Below are 12441 nucleotides of genomic sequence, written 5' to 3'. Positions count from 1 at the left end.
GTTTAAAACAACCTGAAAAAGTTACTGTGGAAATAAATGGAAATTTTGAACAGCTTTCCACATTACAGGATACCCATGATAGCAATATGATTAATATTCAAAGTGTTATCTAGATACATATAATTATCATTCTACCATTTGCTAGAATTGGAGAAAGAACATCCCTAATATCCCTCTCCCCCAACACACACCTACATTAACAGACTTATATTCTGTGTAGATCTGCAGATGGTAAAGATATGCATTTCTGGTTGTAAAAGTGACTCTACAGCCTTTATGCAATTCTGAGAAATGTACTTGATGAAAATGACAGTTGAATTTTTATCCTGTGATGCATAATCAGGTCAGGCCAACGCACCCCATCCCATTCACAGCAGGGTAACCCTAGTGTTGAAGACAGGTCAAGATCAAGGAAAGACAGTTAAAACCGTCATTAAGCAACAGTGACCTAGTGAACCACAAGGCTACTTTGTACGTGCATATCCTCAGCAGAGAGCAGGCAGCAATGAGCCAGAAGAGTCAAGGAAGAGAAGGCAGATAGCAGGAAGTAGTCCAGATGAGGTCTAGAGACCAACACGTACATGCCTCAGGAACAGTGTTTCATGGGTATGTCACCTTCATTTTGAAGGGGCCAGGGCAAAGTGCACAAAGTCCATGCATTTTTCTCCATCCAATTTCAAACCTTCCTTGCACACATACAAAGTACCTACTTAATTCCTTCAGCGTCAGGTTACAACAATCCATCATTCTGTCTATGATAAAAAATAAAGATGTCAGTCTCGGCTCCAGGAACAAAAAATAAACTTGAGAGAGGAAGAGACTAGCAAGGAGGGCTTCCCCTTCCCCTCTAGTGCCCTTGACAGTTACTGCCTTCTGACCCCACGTGCAGCCTGAGTCCTCAACCTTGGCAGCTCACTACCAACTGATCAGCTGGTATGTGAGATAAAATGAATTTGTTTTCTGCATCGTAATTCTTTAGATGGCAAGTCAAGATGGATGATGGTCACACAAAGTTTCTCTTACAATGAGAGTTGGCAGGATTCTCTGTGGTGCATTTTAGACATTGAAAAAAGATGTTTGTCAACTTCGAATGATGAAAGCATCCAATAACTTCCTTTGTTCCCATTGGCCAATACTATCAGAAGCTGCTTCTAGCTGGTGGCCATGTACTCTAATAACGCAAGGGTAGGTGCGCATTCATATGGAAACCTTTCCCACAGAAGTAGGAAAAAGAAAGCTCCAACTTCACAATCACTGCTAAATGCATGTCTTTGAACACAACAATCTGCCAAATGAAGTCAAGAAAAAAATGTGACCACAAGAAAACCAACTTGCCCCATTACATCAGACAGCAAGATTGTCTTTGAACATTTCTCCTCCAAAAGCTTAAGCTGACTGATATACAACAAGCATGCACAGAGCAAAGACAAGACATGTGCTTAGGGCAATTTTCAGAGCAAAAACCTATCTTTAGCAATAAAGATATTAAAATAGTGCTTGTGCTCATTTTACTTGTACAGGAAGGTTTAAAAAGAAACTCTTTAGAGAAATGGAAGATCACTAATAACTGCAGCTTCCTGAACAATTAAAGGGATTCACAAGATTACAACCCACTGAGGAAATGACAAATATTTCTGATTTTTATGGAACGACTAAAAGGGCGCTTTTATCTATAGCATCTATTTGGTAAGAATCACTGTTAAGTAATGAAGCTATTTTTATTATTTTTCCACTTATTTCAGGAGCACTCAACATGGTAACAGTCTGAAAACTGGGGAAACTTAACATTGCTCTTTGGGGAAAATTAACATCCTAATGTTGTTTGGCCCTGGTAACATTAACAATATTCTGTATTAAAAGACAGTTGTCAGAGTTCTCTTTTTTACCTTTTGAAGTTGGATCTTGGAGCACAATTTGCATTGTAGCAAACTTTTTATTTCTAATGTGTCAGCAGAAATGTTCTTTAAGTTACCTAGTCTAATTCTCTCACAAATATACTTTGTAAGGCTGTCCCTCCATGCATCATCCTAATGTTGTTTGGCCCTGGTAACATTCTGCGTGTGATGGTCTTGGTTGGAAAAATCTGCTCTTTTTAATAACTGATTCAATAAACTCTTGATGAATGATTTGTAGAATACAGTATGATCAGTGAGCAAGGTTTCTGTCTGTCATCACACACCCTATTCAATTCATCCACAAATGTTGCTGTGTCTCCCTCATGTTGCAGCTCCTTACGCCATTCAGAATAGCAATGCAGAGATCAATATACTCTCTGCTGAAAACAACAGAACATAACAAATGAATAATTTTATTTACAACAAAAGCCCCAGTCTTCAAATGGATACCACTGATGTTTAAATTCATTTTCATGCTGAACTCAAGAAGAGAGATAGACACAGCACAAAGCAAAGGGAAGAGGGGTAAGGAGAAGTATTAGCCATAATGGTTCAAATTTATTTAAGCCATGAACAATAGCTGGGCTGCACTGAGACACATGAATAAAATGTTTGCTGCAGAATTCTGAATGTGTACTCTTCAAAATGATTCTATCACCAAGAAACTCTGAAAAGCATTTTCCAGTAACAAGAAATTAATGGATTAAAGACATTCTGACATATTATTCTAAGTGTTGCACCACAGAAGCCAAAGCCTATTCAATAGGCTTTAAACAGTGCTGGCAAGGAACAGAAGTGTTTGCTTCAGGTGGGAACAAGGAGGGACTGAAGTGGCTGTTCTGAGAATGAAGCAAACCATCCTGCTTCAAAAGCATATCTTTGGCCCCTGATTTGACAGTTCTTTTTCTTTCTCTGAAAGCTATGAAAAAGTCAGTGAGCAAAGTCATAAGAAATAAGTGTTAGTGGGGGGCAGCAAAATGTTATAAGAGCCACAAGTTCAAAGATGACATTTACAAGTCTCTCATGAATGGCACACTCCCCAAAGGGCACCTGAATGCCATTTTTAAGAAGAATTCATCAAACATACAAAACAAAATGTTTCATTTTACATAAAGATGCCAATACACTGCCCTTAAAACACAGATTGGTCCATTCACAAATTAACATGTAAAGAAATGGCAAAGAATCTTTTCCCATCTGCCATCAATTCATTCACTGCTTTTAGATTTAACTCCCTACACTCACACACTTGTAAACAGAATTGTAATGGACAAAGGATGAGGGGGAAGCTGGGAAAACCTAGCTTGGACATGATACTGAAACATCTGGAAAAAAGTGGTGACAAGACTTGGCCTTGTGCATGGGAATAGGGAAGAGGTGGGATTTCAGCACACCCTGTCTCCCTATTCTGTTAACTGGAACAATGCATATGCTTCTGATGTTTCCAGTCTCACTTTAGATTTAGTGAACATAGTACATTTGGATGCTAAGGAAAAAGAGATGTGCAAGAGCAGGTCCCGTCCATAGGAAGGAAAGACTCGGTGCAGAGAGAAATAGGGATGCACATACTTCAGATATGAGGCAGACTGGACTATGTGTTTGGTCATGGTACCTGGAACGGAGTATGAGCTCAGTAATAAAGTGTTGAATGAATCAACATGTGAATAAGGAAGTGAGTGTCACAAACAAAGAGGAAAGGGTTTTTTGGTTTTGTTTTTGTTCTTCTCCCTAGGAGGGTGGGACAGTTATCAAAGCACTTCAGTTGAAATGAAAAGGATGGGGAGAATCTCCAGTTGAGGCGAGAGGCAGGAGAAAGTATGGTAAAGGGATAGTACAACACATATTCAGGAAACAGCTGGAAAGAGGGGAGACTGAGCCAGTACAATGAAGGTCCTTAAAAACTATTCTAAGGAATTTGGACTTTATCCTCAAAAAACAGACATTCATTATTGGTTTATTCACAAGGGAAGAGAAGAATGATATGGTCAGGGCTGTGGTTCAGATAAAGTTATAGGCTGGATTGGAAAAGCCCAGAGGCAGGGAGACATCATAAATCTACATGAACCACACCTAAGGGCTAGACTAGGGCAGGCAGGATAGATCACTGGAGGAAGATAAAAGCCCACTCCAGACATCTCACCGTTTATTTATGAAATGTTAGTGGACAGAGCTATCCACATCCTCCATTCTCAAATCTCAGGACAAAAGTCTAGAGCTTTCCGCAAGCAAATGAGTACCTTATTAAGATGTGTCTCCCAGTTGTAACATGGCAGAGTTTATAAAGGTAAAGTAAAATAAAAAGTTACAAAATCATCACATAAGAAGGATTGTCTGAATACATTGTCTACTGGCCTGAGACTGTTTTAAATAGTGCAGATGTTAATTAGCCTTAAAGAGTATACTGATTTTAAAAATGCTCCGGTTCTCATTGTTCTTATAATCAGAAAAGGTTGGATCCTTCTTGCTACCTTCCAAACAAACTGAAGTGTGTTAATTTTAATAAAATATTCTCCAAGTATTTACTCAAATATATAGTAACTGAACAGGGTTCATTTCCCAAACGGCAACACCAGTGCCATCCAGAAAGAAACTAGTTGGTATTCACTACTTGCGCACTATTCACACTACAGATATTTTCCTAAACATAGACATTTCTACTTTTCTTGAGTTCAAACTCACATATGCCCTGGTTTTATACATCACATTTTCTGAGTTTGTTAAAAAGTCTGAAAAATCAAGTCACTCTTAAGATATGAGTAAAAAAAACTACAAAGAGGAGTTCATTCCATTATTAATCATTTTAAAAAGTGGCCAACATGGCGAAACCCCATCTCTACTAAAAATACAAAAATTAACTCGGGGTGGTAGCGCCTGCCCGTGGTACCAGCTACTTGGGAGGCTGTGGCACAAGAATCGCTTGAACCCAGGAGGCAGAGATTGTACTGAGCCAAGATCGCGCCACTGTAACCTAGCCTGGGCTACAGAGTGAGACTCTGCCTCAAAAGGAGAAAAAAAAAAAAAAAAAAAAGGTAGTGCATCTGTGACCTCTCATTTTCATAGGAATGAGAGTGAATTTAGACAAACAAATCTTGTCTAAATTCACATTTTCATCCCAGGTCCCTTTATTTCTTTTCTAAAAGTCAATTAAAGCTGGCACGTAGAGAGAGATGGCATTTAAATCATATTCTTTCAACACCTTAATTTACAGACATTTTGCTTTTAAAAACCCCAAAGGAAAAAGCCCACCACAAACTTACAGCAAAATAAAATGTTACTTCAAGAAATTCAGGTCTTTTAAAAGAATTCAATACACAATTGGCATTAAACTTAAAAAACTGTTCTGTTTTTTAGGGCCTTTCTAAATCATTCCAGTACTTTTTTCAATAAACAGAAGAAAATAGTTTTCTAATATTATTTAGACTCATTTTATACATTTAAAAGAAGAGTTTTAAATATTAAGAAAAACTTACATATTTACTAGATTATTGCTTATTGGTTTTCTAAATTAACACAATTTATTTGACTAGAATTTGGATTCCAGAAATTTGGGAGTCTATAATACAATCACAATTATCTTTTGGTACACGTTTTTCTTATTTGTATTTTTTTTTTTTTTTTCAGCATACAATAGTTACATGGCTAGAAAGGAAGATTATTCATGAAGTTCTCAAGTACTTTCCACATTTTCACTGAAAAAAACATGTAGCTTACTCTGAAAAACCTCTTGGCATATTTGTACATTCAGAATTACTAAGAAATTCATTTCAAAGCAAAATCGTGTCTCAGTGTGGAAAATACTTATTATCTGAAAATATTAAATTTTATTCTGTTGCCTTCTGCTTGGTAAACTAAGTTAAGGAGGAAAGAGAAAAACATCCTGAAGAGTCAGTACAAAATTCATATGCACACAATCGGGGTGATACTTTCAACAACATAAAAACAACTCCCCAAGCATTTCACCAATACTTGTTATTCCCACCGCAAAAGAATAAAGCTCCTGCTGAAGTCTGTAGGAGGAAAGACCGCAACTCAGTGGTCAGAGGGAAATAAAACAACTCTACCCACCAATGACACTGGCCGATGATCTACAAGCTCGCATTTTTCCCAAGAGAAAATGTTATTTCAGGTCCTAATTTTTTAAAAAAAAATCGTAAGTATATTTATATATATAAATTTAAATAAAACGCACAACTTGAATGATCTCCAAGAGGTAAAGCAACAAAGTCAGTCTCAAATCCGCACATATCTTGCTTCCACATCACAAAGGCACCACCCAAGCTACTATTAAAATTCACAACAGATAAGTTGAAAACCAAGTGCCCGTGATATTCACTGGGCTCATTTCAGAAGCACCTATTTATTTACTCAGCTATGATAGTGAAAAGGTCAAGCAAAAATTCACCTCCAAAGCCACGGTTGCTAAGCAACTCTCTTCAGAAGTTCTGCAACATTGATCAAGCATATTACTGGTGCCACCAACTGGATTCAGAATAAATGTGTGTAACATCTTACCTGGTGTCTCCAAAATGGGAGGGAGATGGATTCTTTCTTTACCTTTTTGGACAGACTGGAGGCCAATCTTACATTTATATTCATTTGGCTGGTTAGGCTCAGAAGACTTTTATTTTTCCTCTCCAGATAAAAAAGGATACGTCCTGGTACCACAGGTTTCCTATTCACAAGAGCGAAGGACAGTTCTGTTTTGAGAAACACCACAGAGGGCTTGATGAGATGTTGGCCAAATCTGAACGACATGTCCTCACAGCTGAAGTCTAAAAGACAATGGATAGAATTCAAATAAGAAACTCAGCTCATATACCACCTTAAAGAAAGCAAATTCCATTACTACAGATTCTTAGTTGCAGAGAGGATGCCATTGAAATTGCTCCTCATTGAATGTTCACCAAGATGCATTCCGGGCAAGTCTTTCTAAAATACTCCACTCTCCCTACCAGTGTTTCCTTGATTAGAGTTAGCAATTTTCAAGCAGAAGTTTGCACTTGGACAACAAAACAGCCTTTCCCCTTTCCTCCCCCTGCACTTCACAGTGCCACCTTAACTCAAACCCACAAGGCCCTATTTGTCAGGTACTTATTTTTACCCATCTATTTTGTCATCTCTGCTAAGCTGAAAATTTTCATTAAGTATTAACTATAAACCTTGTAATTCTTAAATGCTTCTCTCAAATGGTTTTGTGTTCATATAATAGCAATTTACAGCAAGTGCAAACACTGTCTGACCTTGCCTACAATTACAAAAACATGAGCACCCCCAGAGAACTATTCTAGCAAAATCTCCAAAATTAAGGAGAAAAAAAATTTTTTTTAAAAGGAAGGAAGGAAGGAGCAAAACGGAGTTCAAAACTAGAACAATTCCTGGTTGTAACAGGGCCACAAAGCAGCAAGGTACCTGAAATGTTCTGCGTCCTCCTTTTGAGGGAACGCCATGGGGGGCCGGGGGCAGGAAAGGGAAGCTGAAGGGAATCTGGCACATGGCATAGCTGAGACAAGCCAAATCCATCTAGCACCAAGGAATGACTTTTAAATCAGGTGGATGCCAATACACAATAAAGTTTACTTTGTGAATGACTAAGACGCACTTTGTAAATGACAAAAAAACACCATCCCTAGAAAACGATTTCATTTTTCTAACTCAGGAACAGCCTAGTACAAAATTGATGAACATGGATCACTCTATGGAAAAACAGAGAAAGGATTATAAAAAGGATGAAATTAGAAAATAGTTGACTATTTATTTTACTGTAAAATATGTATTTGGTTTTCAACCCCATTTCCTGGCATGCAACTCCTAAAATCCTTAGAAACTCCAAAGTGATGTCTTTTTGTATGCTAATGATTAACTGGTAGCTAGCAGCCTCTAAGAGTCTAGGTAGCTTCAGGATGGGACTGGTCACAAGAAGGACCAATGCAGGATTACAGGACTGGAACTTTCAGCCCCACTCCCCAATCTCCCAGGAGGAGAGAGGGGCTAAAGGTGAAGTTGATCACCAATGGTCAACAGTTTAGTCGGTCATGTTTACATAATGAAGCCTCTGTAAAAACCCAGAAGAACAGGTTTAGGGAGCTTCTGGATAGCTGAACACAAAGGTTCCTGGAGGATGGCTCGCCCTGGGAGAGCATGGAAGCTCCGTGCTCTTTCCTCCATACCTCACCTTATGCATCTTTTCATCATTAGCCTTTGTAATATTTGCTGTAATAAACTGGTAAATCTAAGTATTTCCCTGAATTCTTTGAGCTGCTCAAGCAAATTGATTGAACTCAAAGAAGGAACCATGGGGTCTCTGATTTACAGTCAGTCAGTTGGAAGTTCCAGGGGCCCAGACTTCCAACTGGTATCTGAAAGTCAGGGGCCAGTCTCACGGCACTGAGCCCTCAACCTGTGGAATCTGAGGCTATCTCCAGGTACATAACATCCAAATTCTTCTGAACTGAATCAAAGGACATCCAGCTGGTGTCCGCTGCTTGGTGCGTTTTGCCGGGGGGGGGACGCCACACATTTGGTCACGGTAGTAGTCTTTGTTGATTGTTGTCGTTGGTGTGAAAGCAGAGGAAAAACATGTTGAATGTATTTTTTTTCCTTAGACTATTTTATAAAGCACGTGAATAATGCATGATTGTTTAATGATTCTAATATTCTCAATGACACATAAGACAGAGAACTGTACAAATGTCATTTTCTATGGAAGAACCCATATAGCCAGAACTGTACACATTTCAGGTACTAAAGAAATAAGATGGGAAGGTTTGCCCCAGCGGTACAGATAATGGTTTTTAGAACATTTACAACCAGCTCATTAAAAACCCAACAGTTCTCAAGGGGAGGTCCCTCCACAATAGCATCAACTTCACTTGGGAACTTACTACAAATGCAAATTTTGAGGCCCCACCCCAGACCTACTGAACCAGAAACTTTGGGACAAGGGCCCAGCAATCAAGGCTTCCATAGTTGTCCAGGTGATTCAGAACCACTGACCAAACCCAACTATCCTCCCAATCCTTGGGCCTTTTCCTACAGAATTCCTGCCAAACAGCTGGCTAGTGTATGCTTGAATATGTCCAGTGATGGGGAGTTCATTACTCGTTCCTGCTAAGATAGTCAACTCTACAAATAACATAGTTGCTCTTTACACCAAGTTTTTCATGACTTTATTCCTTGCAATCATATAAAACAAGTATCATGCAAGTGGCAGTGCTTCAGATACTTAGAGTTAGCTATTCTTCATTTTTTCTTGTTTTTCTAGAATAAAGATGGCAAATCACATCAACTATTCTACAAACAGCATTGATTCAAGTGACCTGTGGTTATTTCCCTCCCCAGAATCTACTTCCTTATAGTCTTAGCCATACCACTTTGATTTTTTGCTTTTAGTAACACCCCACCATATTCTACATGTGGGACTATTCCTACTACCTGGTTCTAGTGATGGGCATGTGACCCAGGCACCCATAGTCCTTTGACATATGATTGGTTCGGAAGTGGACACAGGACACAAAATGAACCAATCAAAGGCAAAGACATCCTTCAGAGTAATACTGCTGATAGTAACAAGGCCACTTTCTTTCAGTTGAGTTGCCAAACTGGTAGACTATGAACCTGAAACAGCTATGAGTTTTCCTAAAAAAGAGCTGGCTTGATATGAGAGCCAACACTGAGGCAAAGACAGTGAAGATACAGAGACCCACACCTGAAGATACTTTCTGAGCACCTGGATCTAACATTGCCAAAAGAAGTAATGTCCCAGAATTCTCCTTCAGGATAATGGAACAGAATTGACTTAGCACAGGCTCTAGTTGATGAGCTACATTATCATGAGCTCATGAAAAGCTCTGCTTTTTCTTTTCACTTTTCTTATCCTTTTCCTTTTTGTCCTCTATGTCCAGTCCCATTCCCTCCCTTCCCACCCCAGAAATTCACTTTTTCATAATTAATGTATTATTCAGAATCCTCTTTACATGTTTGTGTACATAAATTTTTGTCAAAAATACATAGGGCTCTTTTATTCATGGTTTTTAAATTTGTATGTAACTTGTAGCTTTTAAGTCTCATTCTTCTGTATTCTCTCAACATTGTTTTAGAAACTCATCCATGGCGCTATAAACAACCCTTTCACTGCATTCCACTGTAGTATTCCTGCCCACTCCTCTAGTACTATAGAGCTAGCTTGATTACAACCTTTTACCACAAGTTACACTGTGACTACCATTCTTATACACGTTTCCCTGGATTCCGATCCTAGCATCCCATTGTTGGGATTCAGGTCAGATACTTAGATTTCCTAAAATATATGCACCAGCTTGCATGCCCAGCAGCAATACATGAGGATTTCTATTTTCCTACATCCTTACCAGCACTTGATAGTACTTCCTGCTTTCCAAGCTTTTAATTATTGAACGGAAAATGGCGTCTCTTCCTTTTACTTCATTTGTCTCTAATAGTGATGTGTGTGTATATGCATGTTTCTCTTCCTAAAAAATTGCCAATTCATATACTTTGTCCTCTTTCATATTGCTCTCCTCCCTTCAATTTTCTAATTTTGTACAGTCCCTTGTATATTCTAAATATTGATCATGGTCTATTAAACACAATAATTATATTTTCACCATCTGTTAATTTCTCTGTTGTTCCCTCCATTGAACAGAAATCATTCATTTTGATGTATTCCAAGTGCATCAATTTTTTTTTTATAGTTTGTGCTCTGCATATCTCTCAGAACAAATCCCTCTCTACCATAAGGTTGCAAATATATATATTTCTATATTTTCTTCTATTGACTTCATATTTTCATCCTTAACATTTAGGTATTTATTCCACTTGGAGCTTTGTTTATAGTTTGAAATACAGAAACAGCTTCATTTTTCTTTTTGTGAGCCAATTTTCCTAGTACCAATTCCTGGGAATGATTACAGTTTTAAGTTACCATATACACACAGGAATAAGTCTAGACGCCTTTCTATTCTGCGTAAGAGCCAGATGCTGTAGAACAGAGGTCGCACAATTTTTTTTTTTTTTTCTCTCTTTTCTTTAAAGGACCAGACACAGCAGGCCACACAGTGTCTGCTGCAATTACTCTACTTTGTCATGGCAACATGAAAGCAGTATGAGTAGGTGTGGCTGTGCCCCAGTAAAACTTTATTTGAAAAAACAGGCAGCAGCCCAGATTTGGTTTATAGGGGGAGTTTGCCAACTCCTGCTCTATATTGCTAATGTCTAAAGAAAAAACAGAGATCCTCTTTCTGTATTTATTATCCCATATAAATTTTAGCCTCCACTCTGCCCCTTTCAAAAAAAAATTCTTAGATGTTGATGAGACTGAATTTAAATTGTAAGAGGGGTGAAGGGAATGTGACATCGTCACAATATTCAATGGAGCCATTTATGAATGCTGCATTTATGCTCTTTAATACCATAATAAAACTCTTGTAATAGAGTTTTAAATTCCCCTTATATGTTTTATGCATTCTATCTTAGATTTATTCCTAGATAGCTTTTAGTTTATGTCACTATTATAAATGGTACCTTATTATTGCCATAGTTTCTAATTAGTTACTCCCGATACAGTAGAAAGCTATTGATTTTTCTATGTTCTTATAGCTGGCAATCTAGCTGAACTCTTGCATTGCTTCTAATGGTTTCTGCTGATTCTTTTTTGTTGTCATTTTGTTTTGTTTTGTTTTTAGAGAGTTTTGTTCTGTTTCCCAGGCTGGAGTGCAGTGGTGCAATCTTGGCTCACTGCAAGCTCCGCCTCCCGGGTTCAAGGGATTCTCCTGCCTCAACCTCCAGAGTAGCTGGGACTACAGGTGCCCGCCACCACGCCCAGCTAATTTGTGTGTGTGTGTGTATTTTTAGTAGAGACGGGGTTTCAACATGTTAGCCAGGACAGTCTTCATCTCCTGACCTCATGATCCGCCCATCTTGGCCTCCCAAAGTGCTGGGATTACAGGCGTGAGCCACCACGCTCAGCCTTCTCTTTGTTTTTATATATATAATTTCACTTAGAAATAATGATAATCATATCTTTCATTGCAATTTTCCTACTTTTGTGTTTCTTTGTTGTACTGTGTTGGTCAGGTATCTGTAATGTGTTGAGAAGCAAAAGCAACACAGGCATCCTTGTCTTGTTCCTGACCTTAAGAGGGCTGAGTTTAAACTTTTTTTTTTTTTTTTTTGGTATTACAAATGATGTCTACTCTAGGTTTTAAATAGGAGCCTTTAATCAAGCTAAAAATATCCCTTCTATTTCAAGTTTTCTAAGAGTTCACACCATTTCTTTTAAAAATTGGTTTCATGAAATGCTTTTCCTGTATCACTGATGATGCAATTGCTTGTTCTGTGTCATTAATGTGGTAAACTACATTAGCAAATTTAAAAATAATACTTCACTATTCTTTCCTTATTATGATTAATTCAACTCAGTCACAAAGTATTATTTTTTAATATACTGCTAGATTTGGATTCTTAGCCTTTCGAAAGTCATAAGTGAAGTTGGCCAATAATTTCTCAATTTTTTTTTTTTTGAAATGGAGTG

At 38.1% G+C, this 12441-nt stretch overlaps 1 protein-coding gene across 21 annotated transcripts in view; it reads right to left on the bottom strand.

The window, feature by feature from the left end:
* FHIT (fragile histidine triad diadenosine triphosphatase) overlaps positions 1 to 12441 on the bottom strand; it is a 1487995-nt gene that overhangs the window by 787319 nt on the left and 688235 nt on the right. For all 21 annotated transcript variants that reach the window (XM_021933567.2, XM_017954322.3, XM_021933552.2 and 18 more), the window contains one exon: positions 6548 to 6667. In XM_021933567.2, the coding sequence (XP_021789259.1) occupies positions 6548 to 6650 (103 nt within the window). In that variant the 5' untranslated portion in view covers positions 6651 to 6667. The remainder of the gene's footprint in view (positions 1 to 6547; positions 6668 to 12441) is intronic.

The sequence above is a fragment of the Papio anubis genome, chromosome 2 (assembly GCF_008728515.1).
Source record: "Papio anubis isolate 15944 chromosome 2, Panubis1.0, whole genome shotgun sequence".
NCBI classification, from domain to species: domain Eukaryota; kingdom Metazoa; phylum Chordata; class Mammalia; order Primates; family Cercopithecidae; genus Papio; species Papio anubis.
This window is presented reverse-complemented; position numbering and strand designations above follow the sequence as displayed.